The 19,681-nt window shown below is 35.7% G+C and overlaps 1 protein-coding gene across 1 annotated transcript; it reads left to right on the top strand.

The window, feature by feature from the left end:
• The first annotated feature begins 5,404 nt into the window (after positions 1-5,404).
• LOC140171996 (epithelial sodium channel subunit alpha-like) lies at positions 5,405-19,681 on the top strand. The gene is made up of 10 exons (XM_072195344.1): positions 5,405-5,598; positions 6,746-6,849; positions 7,915-8,078; positions 10,334-10,438; positions 12,265-12,373; positions 12,866-12,947; positions 15,728-15,785; positions 17,313-17,389; positions 18,732-18,807; positions 19,460-19,681. Exons 1-10 carry the CDS (start codon positions 5,459-5,461, stop codon positions 19,679-19,681), a joined length of 1,137 nt encoding a protein of 378 aa, XP_072051445.1. The 5' UTR covers positions 5,405-5,458.

Genomic DNA, 19,681 nt, shown 5'->3' with positions numbered 1-19,681 from the left:
AAATATTTGCCAAAATGCAAAAAAATTTGACAAAAAGGCGTAAATTGACAAAATGTCAATTTGCAAAAGTAACGGTTTTTCTGGCAACACTTTATTTAGAAGTAACATTTGCCCAAGCTGATTTTTATTAAAATGTAAAGTACCTAGCTTGTACTACCCACACTAGAATGGACAAAATCCTGGGAACACCGGGTTGTAGATTTTCATGATGATATTTTAGGTGCTAAAATGACATTTTATGAAAAAGTGAAAATACACCTGACAGATGGGCTCTGCACGTACCCTTAAGAATGACGTATTGACCTCTAAATATGCTGATCATCAGATGAATATATGTCCTTTTACATGAACTTAATGTAATGTACCAGCATTGTATGGCGTAGGTGCAGCGAACACTTGAAATAACATGTTTTTTAACTAATTTCACTGCCAATTTGGCCCAAAATGACAGAATCTGGGTTTTGGCCGTTTCCATGGCAACGAGCCGATTTTTGAATTTTTTTTAGTCACACAAGTAGTCAACACCCTAACATGCATCATTGCACAAAATATCAGAAAAATCTATTTTTTGAGGTATAGAGCCACTTCTAAGAAATTATGTTCAAGAGCTCTTTGAACATTAAAATGACTTAACACGGTTTAGAAATAATTTCTTCATATTTTTTGGTGTTATCTGTCGTTTACATATCCTTCCTAAAACACAAAAGTACCAATATTTCCAAATACCTAAATTAGCTAAAAATGTTACAAAACTATATTTTCTAGAATTTCTGAGAATACTTTAAAAATTGGCCGGTTATTTTTTACACAGTGACGTCAACTAGGCAATGGCCTATACTTCTAACATACACTATTTGTAGAGGTCACGCGTCAATGGTGAGCGCACTGAGTAATGTGTATAGGAAAACGGACAGTAACTACAGTATGTATGGCCTACTACTAGTATATAAAGTAAATCCGAACTGGTTTGCAGTTTGCTGAAGGTCGAATTCCACAGGCCACACCGCGCAAGTTATACAAATTAGCTCCCGGCGATACACTGCAGATCGCAGAACTGTGTGCATGGTTTACCACCACTCTGCCTAGCTATATAGTTATGTACAATACTGTATGAGTCCCGGTATGAGTTTCTTATGAGTGCATGTCCATCTTAATAATAAGTCGGTTCGTACTTTTCATAAACTACTTTTTGAATCATAACTTTCGTGACCGAGGATATCTTGCACCTACGTGACGCTCGTCTGGCAAATTCTTAATGAATAAATTCGCTTCACGTAATGAGTAAGTCGTACTTGATTGGTCAGTTTTACCTCCGAGTAATGAAAAACTCTAACATGATCATGATTGGTCAATTTGGCTCCACGGAGCAAAAAGTCAGCTACGCGTAGCAGCTCCACGTTGTGGCGGTTGCGGCCTACCATATCAGTATCCCATATGATATTTCTATTGCAAGAACATTTTATTTGTTGTCAGATAAATCACAGGTTTTATCTTAAATACACTAACTGGAAATTAAATACACTAATTAGTGAGGACCGGTATTTTGCTGTGGATATGTTTAACTGCAATTTTGCGGTAAAGTTTTGAAATCCTGGGTAAAAATTGTGATCATTTCAACTCTTTGAGAAAATAATTATATAAAGGAATGCATGTAAAATCAAGGTGCAATACAATGTACATTATTGACACACTATCACTCTCTTTATCTACGTCAATAATAGAATATCGATTTCAATCGAATTGAATACATTGCTCAGTTTTGAGTTTGTATTTGACTACTAAGCGACCTAAGCGATCGATTGCTAGCCAATCAGATAGAACTCCTTTTCTTGCGTTCGGTGAAATACCACTCGCCCGTCGCTCACCAACGGAATATTAAATTTATATTTATCGTATAGGACGTCGACACTGTGGGGGGTAGGAAGTTGGGGTTGGGGGAAGATTTTTTTTTTTTTTTTCGCCGCCGAATACGGCGAAGTTTTTTTTTAATTTCATGCATTATACACAGTTAAGTGGGGAGGTTTTTTTTTAGTGTTGGTGGGGAAAGTGTTTTTTTTTGGTCTTGTAGTGGGTGAAGTTTTTTTTTTTTGAAAAACTTCCTACCCCCACCCTGAGAATATAATGGTGTGTCCCTAACATGATCCTGCCTGAAAGTCTTCGGAGTTGTTCAAATTACATTTAAAATATAGTCTGACTATTCATAGTCTATGGACTATTAGTCCACTGCTTCTACATGTACATGTATATATTTGCAACTCAATTAAATTTTAGTCAGGAGGTATAAAAAAAAAGTAAAGGAGACGATCCTGTATAAACAGTGATCGGAGTGCCCATCTCTCTTTCATTGGCGATTGGGCCAGACTCCTCCATATATTGTTGATATAGGGGGATCGCTACACCTCCTCAACAGCGCACAGTGTCATCGCCCCGATATCGTCATGGTAGAAATCGCCATGGTAGGTTGAATCCACAGCCACGCATGGCCATTTTATTCCGACCTTATGAGACGCATAATTAGCCAAGTGACCTGACTAAGGCTACTGACAATAGCCGGGGTAATTGACTTCTCGCTGTTTGAGTAAGCTTTTTATACGACATTGCGGTCAATGGTCATACTGGGACACCGTGATCCCGAGGTATCAACATTTTATTAAAAGAAGCTACAGTAATATTGCACAACAACTTTTATAGATACAAAATCAATTCACAAATTACATTTACAAATTTAATAATATAGGAATTAAAACAAGCAATAAAACAAGATAATCAAATGAAAGCAATTACAGAATTTAAAACACATTAGAGTACACGCTAATTTATTCGTTTTGATGAGATATAATATTCATTTTGATTAGGGACATGTCTCATAAACGTGAGATCACATGTTCGATTCCCGGGCCGGATCACTTTTTCTTTTCCAGTCGTGATTCAAATATTTGAATTTGATCGGCCTTGCCATTTTTGGCAAATTTGAATAGAACCAACAAGATTGTATTGGACAAAAAGATACTGTAAACATCAACAATGCCTACCTATTTTAAATCGTTATTTACATTAAGGGCTGAGGTATGAACGTTTGGACAGTATTTATTTTGAGACATTAGAGCACATCAGACATATCGAATTGCATTCTGAATACGAAGAATGTCATTCTGATATCAAATAATTTTGAATTTTTGAAATTCGCAATTTAATACACATTTTATGGCAAATGATTAAAATTGATATTTTTGATAATTAACAGTACTTGAAGTAAACTTTATAAATCTGATGATTTATACTGAAAGTGTATGTAGGTGGGATGAAAAGCCGACGATCAATTGAAAATTTTGATCTTTCGTATTGAAGATATGGATTTTTTTTCCCCAAAACACCCAAAAAAATTAGGTCTTCTTGGGAAAAAAATCCATATCTTCAATATGAAAGGTCAAAATTTTCAATTGACCGTCGGCTTTTCCTCCCTGCTACATACACTTTAAGAATATATCATTAGATTTATATAATTTACTTCGAGGACTGTTATATCAAAATGTGAAAAATATCAAATTTTTATAATTTGTCATAAAATTTGTATTATATTGTGATTTAAAAAAATGAAAATTATTTGATATCAGAAAGACATGCTTCGTATTCAGAATGCAATTCGATAGGTCGGAGGTGCTCTCATGTCCCACAAAAAATACTGTCGAAACGCAATAAACGCTCATTTTGGACCCCTTAAACGCATTATATAAATAATGAAAAATTCCACGATTGATAGTACATTCATGAGTGCGTTGAAGTGATTTACTGCTCATATGCATGCATTGACAGTGAAGTCAAACAAGCCTTAAAAGCTAATGGTAATTATTGCACAATCGTAAAATTGATAGACATGGATTATGTCTAGAATTCGTCTCACATGCATCATTCACGTATTATACGGTTCCAATTGAAATTCGTCATTTTTATAAAAGAGAAAAATGAAAAAAGGAGGAGGAGGAAGAGGAGGAGGAGGAGAAGAAACAACACCGGAAATAATATTGGGGTAATTTTTTTTAAACATGTTAAATACTAATAGATTTACTATCTAATCCAGCACATTACGGCACCCCATTGAATCCAATGTGACTTCAAGAAGCAAAGTTACAAGCATTTGATTAGACCAGTTTTAAAAGTGACAAACTGGACTATTCAAACTTCACGGGCTAGAAATCTGGTTTGAGAGTTGTAAATGGCTAATTTATGCGTGTCTTTATTTTAAAACAAAAGCAAACTGAAACAAAAGAACTGACAAATAAAATGAAAGTTATGAAAAGTACAGAGAAACAAAGTACAAAGTAAAAACTCAAATAAAAACTGCTTTAATTAACGCTTCATTGAAGAAACTGCTGTCTCTTTGTTGCGCTTGTTGGAATCTTTTTGCGCCTAAGTTATACAGGCCAGTTTGTCAATTTTAAAACCGGATCTTCAATTGCTTGTAACTTAACTTTTTGAGGTCATATTGAATTCAATGTGGTGTCATAGTGTGCAGGATTAGATATTACATCTATTAAAAAAACAAATTTACCCCAATATTGTTCAGTTTTGAAATGGTGATTATTTTTCCAAGTGTAAGGATACTTTTTGGCGCAGTATAGATGAGGTGACATGTGTTTACATTTGATACGCCCTCTGTTGGTCTGTGATCAAATCTGTCAGGCAAAAAACACTATAGTTTACATGAAGAAGTTGATTTTTATTCATTAACTTTGGTTTCAAAGCAAATAATACAAAAAATGGTATCAATCTTGTTTATAAATGCATCAAGCTATATACATTATATCTCACAAAACTTCAAAGGTTTTTAAAAGTTGAGTTTTAAAGAGATTTATGTTGTCTGTCATAGACACTTCTGTGTTATTTTGCCTGCTCTGAAACAACAGAGGGCGGTCTGAATGTAAACATGTGACATCATAGGTCACCTCATCTATAGATAAAACGTGGTTTGAAAACACCTCGATCATTGATGGTCTGGTATCATGGAATCACCTCTGAATCAATGTTTAGTGTCACTGAAGATAACGAGTCTCTGAACTTTATGGGTTTATTCCGCCGTCTCATTTACCTGAAGTATATTTAAGATCCATCTACCTCAAGATACAGTTTATAAGAGTGCATGCGTTGTTCGAAATCGTTCTGGAAAAGGGTTTCTTTTCTAATCTTTGAACAAGTTCATTAGAAATGTTAATATCAACTGTGAAATTTGTTCATTTTGAACAATTCCAAGTAAAAACGAAGTTGATTTACTCACGTTTTCAAGCAGTCATATGTGATGAGTTGTCAGTCTGATGAAGCCACTAGTGTAGTGGTGAAACGTCACTAAAACGTGAGTAACTTCGTTTTTACTTGGAATTGTTCAAAATTAACAAAATTCACGGTTTTCTTTTCTGTTTTATTCCAGAGATATCAAGATTGGGAAAACACAGATTATCAGCAGATGGATTCACGTCATTCACTTATCGATACAACCGCCAATATAATAGGTGCCATGGATTATGAGCAAAGATTTGAAACAGGACACGACTTAGAAAATATGTTGTTGTCGTGTACTTTTCAAGGATACCCCTGCACACCTAAGTAAGTTACTACGTTACGCTTCCCTTAAATATAATTCATTTTCACTTTAAAAACTCGAGTTCCCCGTCAGGTTATATTCTGCCATTGAGGTGACATTAGTTGCTATGCTTTCCAAGTTATCCCTGCATATCAAAGCAAGATAATAAAGTGCTTGTAATTGTAAATCCATGTATATTATATTACACGCCAACATTGCTACGTCACAAACGTTTAACGTTGATTAATCATATATCATACATTACCTTTACCATGGGATAAATTTCATGTACAAATTGAGAGCTCCCTTTTCTATTCTAAAAATCTCAACAAGAATCAAGGGTACGTGCCCTTTATTTGCTGGTGGGATTTTTATGGGAGGGCACTTTTAGTTTGTGTCTAAAATTCCAGTTATGTCAAGGGAGCCCATAGCATCATATGATTCAAGGTTTCTGTCTGTTTCTTCTTCTTTCTTCCTTTTTTTTAAAAATCACTTTCACCCAGGGAAGTGCGAGTAGACTTTGCTTGAAATGGAACATGAAACCCAATAATAACTATAAATGCTGTAATATATAGGCATACATTGCTTGTAGATCATTGTTTTGCCTGAAGTATTTCCATGTCATTCCTGGATATCATTCTATCCATGCTCTGAGCATGCTGGGTTTGGTCACAGAGGGGCCTGAGGGTTCACGTGTGATGACCAGGGTTTCCCTTCCATGATCTGACCTGGGAATCCCTGCTGGCTGCTTACAATAGCATGAAGCACACTACACTGTATACAAGAGACAGGGTCCTCTCACACTTAAAGGACATTCTTCTTTATTTTTAAGCATAACTCTTGGCAGAGGCATGGCTGGATGATGTTCTATGTATATTGTTTGACCATGGTTTATAGGTCTTTATACCAATGGATATAACGAACAATTAATGATAGAAAAATGCATCAGTCTATAGACAGCCTGAGGACTTGGAGCAAGTCTAATAGCGTCATTAGGCAAACGCTTATGGTAGCTTACTGTTTAAGAGGCGCGAATGATTAGGAGGTCAGCTCAACATATATTATCTTTTCCCAAGATCGTTTCCAGTTTTACAGCCTATAATGTATATACATGTATATGATAATCTTGAAAAAATATATAATTTGCAATTATACCTATTTAAAAAACAGTAATTTTACCTGGTTTTACAACTACCTATATGGAAATTGCTACACCTTCAATCTCGGGTTGGACTCCAAAATACTCGAGGTTACCACGGCAGGACCTTTATTAGGTAATGTATAGTATTCATAAAGGGTGGGTGTGTATGCTTATAAGTGAGGAGTGGAAGGGGGATGGGGGAGTTGCTAATGTGTACGTGTAAAGGGTGAGCGCACGTTTGTTTTTGTTTGTGTCATTAGATAATTTCACGCTCCTTGGCCTTTGTGCTGGAGCTTGTGCCTAGCTTTATTATGCTAAATCATTTACCTATTTTCTGTGCACAAGGTCCTTCCTATACAGGTAAATGAACATGAAAAGAGTGTATCGCACAAGAATATCGTGCGGAGTAAATATCACATTATTATTCGCTGTCGAAGTGATATAATAATCGGATTAACTAGCATCGCAATAGGTACAAACATTTTTTGATTATATCGCGCTGCACCACAAGCATCTTACACTCACCACCTTTGCATAGATTGAATACAATACCGCTCTTGGCAAAGATACTAATCTTACAGGTGCGAATGATCAGCATGATGTGAATATTCTATAGAATTACGATAGGGTCTTTAAACTTGCTCTTTGACATCTATGGGTTAATGCAGAGGTACCGCGTGAACGTACTAGTGCAGTGCGATATAATAAAAAATTGTACCTATTGCTATGGTAGTTGATATGATTATTACGTCACTTATACAGCGAACACTCAGGGAATGTAATGAATAAAAAACATTTTGTTTGAGTTTTTCCATTCACTACATTTCAATGATTATACTGGTGAAACCAGACATGTTATTTAAAATTGCATTAATTATTTTCCCGTGTTCTCCTTCAGCTCACAATGAAACCCAATATGATAAAAACATGTACAAAACTTTATCATGCTCACGTACCTTACCTAAACATCAAATAAAAATGCATAGGAGTAAGCTTGCGTACAATATAAATCGCAACTCTAATTGGTATTGTTTTTACAAAGAGTGTTATATTAGGCTGTTTAGTCGTGTGTGTGGGTGTGTGTGTGTGTGGGGGGTGTGGGGGTTTTATGTTGGGATAGATACACGTGCTTTGAGTGGGCTGTGTTCGCACTGTAACGTACCAACATTAATTTTACGTCTATATGATTTCTAATTAGGTTTAACAATGTCACTATACATTGAACAAGATGAGTACATTCCCGACATTCAACAAGGAGCAGGCATACGAGTAGAGATACACTCTCAAAAATCGATGTCATTTCCTGAAGATAAGGGTCTGAATGTGTCGCCTGGTACCGAGGCTTTCATTAGCGTCAGAAAGGTAAAGTAAAATAATTCATTTCGCCCTAGATCAGATAAGGTGATATTGCCAATAATATGTTAGCCTAATTATCTGATCGGCGAATAAATGTGAATGAAAGATGTGTTATTTATGCCGCACCTGTAAATTTGAGCAGTATAGAACAAGTCCTTTACTGAAAGGGTAGACGAGGTATTGTTGGTCGAAGCAGCCAAACAATTTAGATTTTCATTATCTAAATCACTATATTATTGAAAAATAACACTTTAATGTTTTGCTAAAGTTCACTCTACAAATCATATACTTTAAAAACTTGCTTGATTTATTGTTGTTGATGAGTTATGTACAGGGTGTATCAAATGATTGGTACCCGTCAGTTTTCTGGGATTATGGACAGGACTGCCGCATCACAAAGCAACATAGGATGCACCTAATTTGTGGACAAATAATGTGAACGATAATAAACTACAAATTGAGGTCATTTTACTGTGATACAACGCTGAATTTGGAAGATGCAGGCTTGTCAATAAACATGAAAACTGATGGGTACCAATCATTTTGATACAGCCTGTACGTTTTACAAAAGCGTTGTCGTTTCAGCCCTCTTTACAACATATGTCAAGAACCACAGTACCTACAAAAGTATATCTGTGATATTTGAATTCTTCTGCACACTCGCTTTGAAATGATCAATGATCTAACTACCGTTCGCAAGATGCTGTGAACTACCAAATCGCACCAGTTTAAAGTAGTTGCTAACCTTAAAAATACAGGACTCTACTACAAAGTCAGGCAGCTTTGGTTCTTAGCTCTCGGCTTTCATTTCTGTAATATTCAAAAACCTTCCTCATATAAAAATAATATCATTACAATAATAATAGTGATAGCAATATCAATAAAAATAGATAGGCCTATAACATGAACAATTTGTCGGGTCCAAGAACGTCGTTAAGTGAGTTGGCATTTTAGGCGAAATTAGGTTTTATAGGTTAATGCACACATAAAGCCTTTGAAGCAATACATTAAATTTAATTAAATAAACTCAATAAAATGCAGTAAATAAGTGAAGCAATTGAAACTAAAAAATCCTTCTTTAAAATGACAAAAATGCAGACACGACGTACGGTTCTTTCACTAACACGACGAGTTATAATATCATGGTAGACAGCATTAATTACTGTGATTAATTTAAATTAATTAGTCAGATTGTATACATTTATATAATATCTAATTCCAACCAATATAAAGATGAACATACGAATAAATATCTGATTTCCGTATCATTGTATGTTTAGAATCATTTGAAAAAGTTTCTCTGTAGAACAATCAACATTATTAACCTGGGTTATACTCCAGAGAACATAATACCCAGCATCGAGGATATTAAAAATATAAAAATATCAATTTTTAATCACTTGCCATAAATTTGTATCATGTCGCGAATGTCAAAAAATCCATATTATTTGATATCAGTAGTAGGACATTCCTCGTATTCAGAATGTAATTTGATGTGTCTGATGTGCTCTCAGGTCCCACAAAAATACTGTGCAAAATTGGTGACCGACCCCTTAAGGCAGTGGTGTACTCTCAGACATGCATGTAGCCATAACTCTGTGATTATTTACGCAGGACATATAAAATTATGCATCTTTTTAACGGCAGGACATCAAGGAATCTGAACATAAAAACAGATTTGGTGCAAAAACAAAAATGTTGAAGAAAATCACAAAAAAATGAGTTTTTGGCAATTTTGTTTGGTACATCATAACATCACAACCTAATACTAATAGATGCTGCATGTATTGAGTTATCGTGTACCTTCATCGTTATTTCACAGAGTAAATGAACATAGAAATAGTCACTGTTGAAGTTAAAAATGGTCACATTTTGCACTTTGATTGATGTAGCTCACTGGAGAATGCGACAACTCTAGTTGTTCTCCCTTACATTACGTAAACATCGAGTATATCCACAGCCCCTTTGACCGAAATCCATTCACAACTTGACATTTAAATCGGATGAAATAACGTAAAAAAAAAGAAAGAAAAAAAAACAGAAAAGAAAAAAGATTTTATCAACTAAAATATAGCTATTCGGTCACGAGGTTCTTGTGAGATCAGTGCTTCCATAGCCTTGCGCCGCGAATGCAGAGAAGCGTCGCGTAGGCATAGCGTATCTGCGCGTTAACAAATTGTGCACTACGTTGTTTTTTGATATATTATTTGACGTAAAAGTATTCATAGTTTTTTGTTTGTTTGTTTTCTTTACATTTACAGACAGTTATAGATCGAAAGGGTAAACCTTTCACAGACTGCTTGCCGACGGAGACCAACAGTACGATCTTTTCAGAATATTTTCCGCATGTTGAATATTCAAAATTAGTAAGTAAAAATATTTACTGTGACTCGTTTAAAGATTTTGTTTTGCAAATGGATTTGGAAACTTTCCATTCATGCCGCCAATCAAAACAATCACCATCTTGTTGGAAACGGTGGCGCAGCGGTGCGGGCTCTGCCTTACAATCGGTGGATTGTGAGGTCAAGCCCCGGCGGCGCCATCGTGTTGTGCTCTTGGGCAAGTCACTTACTTGCTTGCTTCTTTCTACCTAGGGGTAAAATGGGGAGCTGTTATGAATATTGCCCATTGAGCGCCGCCCCAAGGTATGGGCATGTCTTGGGCATCGTATGACAGCTGGCATATTTTAACGACAGCGGAAATAAATCACTTTGATGCAAGTGCACATGTGAAAGGCTCTGTATAAATACCAACATTTTGTTGTCTGTACAGCAACTATAAACAGATATGAAAACTATAAACAAACTTAGTCCAGGTGCAATGAGTATTGCATAATAATATGACAATGGTTGCCTAGGTTGACTTAACCTCATTACCTCATGTGATCATCCGCACGCATTGCATTTCTGATATAATAGAAACGTGATTTAGATGAGCACATGCTGCTGTGCAGTTCTTGTTTCTTTTATTCCGAGTTTCATTTGTAAAAATTAAAACACAAAGAGTTTTACAAGTTTGGAAATTGTTCTACATATTTTGATACCTCCCTCAGGGAAGAAATCAAAACTCACTTTAACATAAGTACTTCAAAATATGCCCCCATTCCCCCCGATAAATGTTGTTTGTTGTTTTTTTGGTCATGCACCCTAGAAACATCCAATATTGATTAGTGGGGCAGGGGGATGATTGTAGTAGTAGGAAATGGGTCAGACTTCACGTCAAAGAAAGCAAAATTTTAACATGTTAGGTATATCAGAAATACGGTCTCAAACAGTCCTACTTTGACACAAGTATTCGAACTATTTATGTCCGGGATTGTAGGATACACGGCCACAACTCGCTAGATCGAAGGTTCTCTAGTCCGCAGGTTCCATAGTCCTAAGGTTCTACACGTAATTTACCATTCGCTTGTCCGAAAATCTGGTTCTCTAGTTCGAGGGTTCGCTAGTCCGAATAATAAATAAGGTTCTCTAGTCCGAATATAGAATAAGGTTCACTAACCATTACCCCTAACCCTAACCCTAATCCTAACCCTAATCTTAACCCTAATCCTAAACCCCAACCCTAACCCTAGCACTAATCCTTATTCCATATTCGGACTAGAGAACCTTCGGATTAGCGAACTTAATTAATTTTGGTTTTCGGACTAGCGACCCTTCAGACTAGAGAACCTTCGGACAAGCGACCCTTCGGACTAGAGAGAAGTTGCGGGATACACACACTTGAGTCGTTACGTAATAACAGTCACCCATCTCATTATTCAATCCCTGATATAATAAGTAAGTCGTGATTAAAAACTAGAAGCAGCGTGGCCCAGCGGTTAAGGTCTAAATTGACTCAATAAATAAAATAAAATTGGTTTAATTATCGTTGGAGGCAAATATAATATTTTTCCAGATCCACCACACAAAAATCTCATGTTTGATATAGCGATGCATCGTCAGACGTCAAAATAGCCTAAATCGTAAATCTCAATGATATTTTCTCATCTTAATAACAGGTGGCCTATTCTTGTCAAAAAGCTCATTCCACTGATCAAAAATATTAAAGTAAAAAAACAAACAAAAAAAACAACAAACAACAACAACAAAACACCCCTAAAAAACCGCATTCCGCATTAGGTTTTTAACTTATAGGCTTAGAGATGAACATTTAAATCAAGATGGCATAATCACGTATTTTATGCCAACAGATGTGTGAAAAAGATTGCTTCTACAGGGCCGTTCTTAGTGAATGTAATTGCTCTGACATACGATATCGGTATGACGATTCACAAATTGCGTGTAACCATCGTGAAAACGGTATGTAAAACCAATTGCTATTAAACGATATCAAAATTAAGTAAACAGTTTTGAGAAATGCCACTAGATTAAAAAGTATGTAGGCTTATTTGGTCAAAATGCTCTACTTAAACGATATCAAAAAAGTAAACAGTTTGGAAAATGCCACTGAATCTCACTTGGAGGGTGTTTTAAACTGTATTCTATCACCCGTGTTACACGTAGACAAAAGAATGATGACACAAAAGAATCCAACATCGAATTTTAAGCGGCTTTAATCCACCCAATTGGGCAGTCACAACACCAGTTTGGTGCTGCGGGGACCCAGTAATGGCCAACCAAATCCTGACCATGACTTGGCTCGCTGGATTCGTCTATAACTCAGTGATAACGAAATTGAGATGATATCAATCTAGAAGTATGAGCCAAAGTTTATATTTATTTTTTTTAGGACAGCATTTCAACATCGGGCCTATCTCACAATGTATTAATTACTTTTGTGTATTCATGTAGGTGGATGTATGCAAATGTTAAAAGCGTGTACGGCTAATGAAAGCCTAGAATGTGGTACAACAACATGCACATTTGCATGCCAGTAAGTACTTCTTCAAATTTTGTTTGTTTATGGTTTGTTTACGGGTAACTTCGTATTGATATGCTCTTGAGATCTGATGGGACCAGGCTAAAGAAAATTAATAAGCCATCATCATGCAGTTATTGTTAACTACATGTATTGTGATGTGCCCTGAGTAATTTGATTTAATTTAATTATTTAACTTTGTTTACAAGCTGAAAGTATTTCATGAGATGGGAAACCCCCTTGTATTTTGGAATTCCCTCAAATTATTGTAAACAAAGTCAGATCTATGTTTGGAACTTGGAAATCCCCAGTTCAGTATATTGCACCATAGTCAGAAAACACCCCAGGAAGTGATGTAATGTGAAAGGTGAATGTGTATAATTAATATTGGGAAATCCCAAGATTGCAGCAATGTTGTGAATATGTGAATGAAGTAATGGTCTATTAATAGATAATCGGTTTTTGCATGAGTACTGATATAAAAAGCTGAAGGCTTTTGTTGGGACTTTACAGAATGTCATGGGAGATTGAAAACTCCACATGTGTGTGATGGTCTTCGTGCTTCAAAAAAAGAAGTACATTTTAACCAGTTTATATAGCCAATAATTGAGCTAATTTTAATACAGCAACGAAGAAGACAGCGAGCACACAAAAGTGCTCTTCCTCATCAAAGGATTAAAAGTTCTTCTGTCAAATTGCTGGAGTTTGCTGGGTTTGTGAAGGCCACGCATCTGTCAAAAAACAGCGGAGCTGTGTTAAAGAAACCTGTTCCCTGGAAAAAGAGTGATTGGTGAAAGAAACACCATTTTTGGAGAAAGCAGCGCAAGGAGATATATTTGTGGAGAAAGCAGCGCAAGGAGATATATTTGTGGAGATAGCAGCGCAAAGGAGATTGGAGGAAGCATCATCATTTTCGTATGAGGATTTTATGTGCAAGGATTTATAAATGCAAGTGTACGATGGACTTCGCTGATTTTCGCAGAACAAGTGAATAAGGATATATTACATCAGTCGTCCAGAACATTGCAAGAACTCTAGAATCACCAACAACAAGACCGCTGGTTAAGTACCGATATAATAAAACTGATTGTGTGATTTTATTGTAATTGTTGTTATATGTACCAAGCATACTCTATTTTCAATTAAAGACTTAGATTTGTTAGCTTAAAATCAAACAGTGTATTTGTGTTGTGCATTCGTGTGAGTTCGGGTAAAAGGTGATTTTGGCCTTGAGTCAAGTACCACTCGTAACATTATGCACACAACACAGGGGCACTCACAATAGGCAATTGAACCCTACTGGTAGCGCTGTATCGTAGCTATTGGGGATGAACTAGTTAGTATCATATATATATATAAACGCTATGATTTTAGTACTTGCTCTCTGTTTCAATTACTTATTCTTTTCCAAATATCTGAAGAATCTTCAACCCGGTACAAGCTTTAATAACGGGGGAACATACATTTTTATTTAAAAGAAATCATACCATCTATCCAAACTCGCCGTGTTATTCCAATGCACATTTTACTTCACCGGGCAGCAATTTTTTGATCGTATTTTGAAGTTTGGCGTCATAAAACCGTCATAGGTACAAATTTAGTACTTTAGTAACATGTCATTAGAGTTATTATCGATTGGACTAGTCGTCCGTAGCGGACAATTCGGTCGCTCATTGGATCAATATTATCAGGTGGTAATAAATTTGCATTGGACAATAGATTACTATATAATGGTTTAGTACTGCATATATCGGTTTAATCTTCAATAAGCGGGTTTATGGCTGGAAAGGTCACGGTGAATTCGCCGTAGACGTAAGTGCACTATGTACGGCAATATATATAGACCTAATATATTGTCCTCACCGCACTATATATAGACCTAATATATTGTCCTCATCGCACTATGCATATAGTACGCACTTTTTAGTAAGGCTTGTACGCCCGCATGTGCACTCATTGAGGTATGCTACGAAAAAAAAAACCGTTGCAGAAGCGAAAATCCAAGTGCTACTTTTGAATACATACCTTCCATCGCTCTGCTGCTTCATACACTCTTAAATAGCGAGAACCAATCAAAGCATGCGTTAGAAAAATGTAAACCATGCATTGATTGTGTATATATGCACGGTTGTGCACTCCGCATACTACGCGCAGTGCTTTCGGACGCGTTCATTTATCTTGCGGGTTGATGCATTTATAAATGGTTATATTTTCCAGCATTCGGGGCTCGTGCTTTAAACGCATATGAGCGAGTGCATCATTTTGTCTAACGCGTTCATTAACCTATAATTGATATTTACATCATAGCCGTTACTTATGATCACATATTAAAGAAAACATCCTTCAAATTAAAGAAAACATCCTGGCGCACATCACCTTGATTTTTTGCCGCCCTGAAGATTATTTTGCTTCACTGCGCAGTCGCACCAGAAACGCTAGCGGTGACCAGCAGTAAGCCGGTATATCGATTACCCCACCGCTTTGCCCAAGCGGCAGCATCGCTGGGAGTTGAATTCAAGTCAACTCGGAGCGGTGCCGCTTTGACGTTTACGATTTTGGAGCTGTGCTGAGCAGCAACAGTGGCTTTCAGAGTCATGCCGCTACCGCGGTGTGCCGCTCCACTTGCAGACAAGTGCAAGCGGCGTGATGAAGCGTCACGCCGCTCAGCGGCAAGCGGCAGATAGTATGAAACCAGCATAAAGCATGATTCATAAACTGCTACCTTTTTTATCGTGCTGACTGTAGATCATTTGGGACGAATAATAAACAATTGTATTTTGTCCTTGTTCTTTCAGAGAAGATATATTCAAGTACGTTGTCAGCTACTCACTTTGGCCAAACGAGAAGCAAAAAGTAAGAACATCATCCATCCATGGGTACATTTGCGAGTTGATTTTGACAAAATTGGTAGTCGGAATTGAAAAATGGTGCAATCAAAATCAAAATTATGATAAAACTATAGCCCTATATGATGTGCTTTAGAAAGTTGGAAAATATCTTTCATTAGCGAATTATGTTACTTTGAAAATCGAAAATCTTACACTAGAAACCTAAATGTTACACCTAAATTCAACACCAGGGTTTGCAAAAAATATACAGTACCAAGCATTATAGTTTTTTTCTGACATTTACTGAAGAAGTGATTGTTGCTTTTCATTTGACCGAGAAAATTTATTTTGAACTGAAATGGTGTAACTCAAATTTTTTGCTAGTTTCAACACCGAATTTGATTGTTCCCAGTGCCTAATTAAGTGATTAAGTGGGTCTTGTTTAACAATAGCCATCGACTGACCAGCGTTCTGCATGCAACTGCAGCACTTAAGGGGGTACTACACCCCTGGCCAATTTTGTGCCTATTTTTGCATTTTCTCAAAAATTATAGCGCATTGGTGACAAGTAAGATATGGGTATTATAGGGGCAAGGACTACCACTGAAAATGCAGCAACTCAAGACAAGTAGTTATTGATTTATTGCTCAAATATTGGTTTCCCTCATTTTTGACTGTAACTCCACAACTGTTGTCTGTGCTGAAATACTATTTCCAGTGCAATAGTTGTAGTCCTTGCCCCTATAATATACATATCTTTATACTTGTCCCCAATGCGCTATAATTTTTAAGAAAAATGCAAAAATAGGCACAAATTTGGGCAGGGGTGTAGTACCCCCTTAAAGGTATTGTGGTTGAATGTTAAGGGCTGGGGTATGAACGTTTGGACAGTATTTATTTTGGGGCATTAGAGCACATCAGACATATCGAATTGCATTCTGAATATGAAGAATGTCATTCTGATATCAAATAATTTTGATTTTTGAAATTCGCAATTTAATACACATTTTATGGCAAATCATTAAAATTGATATTTTTGATATTTAACAGTACTTGAAGTAAACTTTATAAATCTGATGATTTATACTTAAAGTGTATGTAGGTGGGATGAAAAGCCGACGATCAATTGAACATTTTGACCTTTCGTATTGAAGATATGGATTTTTTTCCAAAAAACACACACAAAAAATTAGGTCTTTTGGGAAAAAAATCCATATCTTCAATATGAAAGGTCAAAATTTTCAATTGACCGTCGGCTTTTCCTCCTGCTACATACACTTTAAGAATATATCATTAGATTTATATAATTTACTTCGAGGACTGTTATATATCAAAATTTGAAAAATATCAAATTTTTATAATTTGTCATAAAATTTGTATTATATTGTGATTTAAAAAAATGAAAATTATTTGATATCAGAAAGATATGCTTCGTATTCAGAATGCAATTCGATAGGTCTGAGGTGCTCTCATGTCCCACAAAAAAATACTGTCGAAACGCAATAAACGCTCATTTTGGATCCCTTAATGCAACCATTTTAATTTTTTGCAGCCTGTTGTTCAAAATCGAATCAAGAAAATTTCAGATCATCTGAAAGAAAGTCTTGAAAATGATACAAGCTTTGTAGAGTAAGTATACGATGTTGCTATGTTCAGGTTTGTTTCAGTTGTTTTTATAATATGCTCATTAAGCTAGTAATTTCATTGGTTATAAAATCAATTTTCTAAATCGTAAAAAGTATCGATTGGCATTCAGGATCACAAGGAAATGCACTGTCAATATCTCGTGATATGAGCCAGGTTTATTCGTGCCATATTAAAGTCGCAAGGCGTATTAAAAGCGTATTAAACAAATAAAGCAAATCACTATCTCTCGCATACTTTTTTGAATCTCAAATTCTTCTGTGTTACTTTATTTGTTCGAGGGTGATCAAAACGTTTTCAGGCAATCCGTTTTTAACTGTATATGTGATCGTACACCAAGAATGAGCCGTAAATTCCGCCTGGTCAATTTTGTTTATTTCGTGTGTAGAAAATATATATCATAAGTTTTAAAATGGTATATCATTTGACTTCAAACGATATTCAGAAGCGGGGTTATGGTTTGTTGAACTTTGCTCTTTCAACAAAATGGTAGCTTTTTTCGGTTCTACATGTGTCTCCTTTCCCACATTGCTGATAATAAATATCAAACAGTCATAATTGGCGGTCATTTCAAATCATCTCCAAATCAACAAGGTTCAGGAATATCCTCTCATTGTTAACTGTTGGTTATACATACCTAGACAAAATACAGTGCTTTGTAACCCACCACTTGAATATAAAGATTTAGCCAAAGCAAACAAAGACCAGAGCTATTTAAGAATTCCATAGAATGTTATCCTCTTCAACAATAGTATTATTGATTGTTTCAAAATGAGATACATGTCGCACCAACTTGCGGTACCTATGAATACGACCTTCATGCACATTTTAAATTGTAACTTTAGGACATTTACAGCTCATTCGTGCTGTACAGTCACATATATTCAATTCATGAATATTATTTCGGCTGATCTCAAAAATCTCCAAGTTTACCCCAATTCAAATCAGCTTTCTTGATAATCTTGCAACATCCCTGCCCATAACTTGTTTTCATGTTCCTACATTTTGGTGCAATTAGAATAGTGTATTATTTGCAATGATTTCTATAATGTTAAAAGCGCTATCATAAAAAGGCGTATTGATTTTGTATAATACTTTAATTTTTATTTTACTTAAATTTGTGTAAAGATAATCATACCTTTTGTACTGTCGCATTAATGTTTTGTAAGTTGACATGTGAAAGAGGGAGTTTACCTATAGCATCACATATCATTGTTGATGTTGGTTGTGAAATGAAGGTAACAAACTAAAATCTCAAAAACTGATGAAGTAGGATAACATCCTGAAATGCTTAATTTTCATTAATTTTTGTCTTTTGTATTTTTAGTAAAAATTTTGTGAAAATTAACGTGTATTACGATGAACTAACGTACGACTACATATATCACACAGTAACATACGGGGTAAGATATTAATCCCGTTTTTTAAATTATACCAGCAAAGATAATCAGTAATTTTCATCTATAAAATGTATAGTATCATGCTGAATTATTTTACTCTCAAACGCTGGGCAACAAGTGACTGATTTTAACGCCCAAAACGCTCATCTCATTGGACATCGTCGATAGGCAATAACAAGTGTAATTTCAAATCAATAAAAATAATTTCTTAAATAATAATTCAAAATAATCTCGCAAAATCAACTATACTTCTAAAAATACATTTTATTCAGCATTTGGATAATGTTGCCAATTAGCGCAGAAGAATACTTTCAAGTTTATTATAGAGAGTTAAATACCTGTCTTTAAGTTGACTTTTTTTTAAAAATGTTGACAAGTACCTAAACCGTACCCCGGCAACCATATTATGATTTTTGGCTGTTCCATGTGAAATACGTACACCCCTATGGAAGACATAACCTTTATCTTTCCACATAGAGAATTTGTAGGTAACCCTTTCTAAAGTTTACTCTGGCTGAGTGGAAGATTAAGGTCATGTCTTCAATAGGGGGTTATGGATATCAAATGAAAAGGCGTATTGCATCAGAATAGATCAATAGAAATTGTCTTCCTTGAGTTACCATGGAAATGAAATATTTTTTGGTAATACTTTCAGAAATTTGATTTATTGAGTGATCTTGGTGGAAACGTTGGATTATGGATTGGTATATCCGTTCTGGCCATAGTGGAAATTCTGGAATTGTTTTACGACGTAATTATGTCATGTTTTGTGAAATCACCGGCGACGGAAAAGAAGAATAACTCTGATGCAGAGCTGGTGGATGACAATGCGAGGAAAGTATACCCAGAATCATCTGTAGCTGCACAAAAGTACTAA

Source organism: Amphiura filiformis, chromosome 15 (assembly GCF_039555335.1).
Source record: "Amphiura filiformis chromosome 15, Afil_fr2py, whole genome shotgun sequence".
NCBI classification, from domain to species: Eukaryota; Metazoa; Echinodermata; class Ophiuroidea; order Amphilepidida; family Amphiuridae; genus Amphiura; species Amphiura filiformis.
This window is presented reverse-complemented; position numbering and strand designations above follow the sequence as displayed.

Bases quoted from the DNA above. Each gene is read 5' to 3' on its own strand.
- LOC140171996 (XM_072195344.1), top strand. From the start codon at position 5,459: ATGGATTCACGTCATTCACTTATCGATACAACCGCCAATATAATAGGT. The intron at 12,374-12,865 runs GTATGTAAAACC...GTATTCATGTAG, and splicing joins GTGTAACCATCGTGAAAACG to GTGGATGTATGCAAATGTTA. The intron at 12,948-15,727 runs GTAAGTACTTCT...TTGTTCTTTCAG, and splicing joins ACATGCACATTTGCATGCCA to AGAAGATATATTCAAGTACG.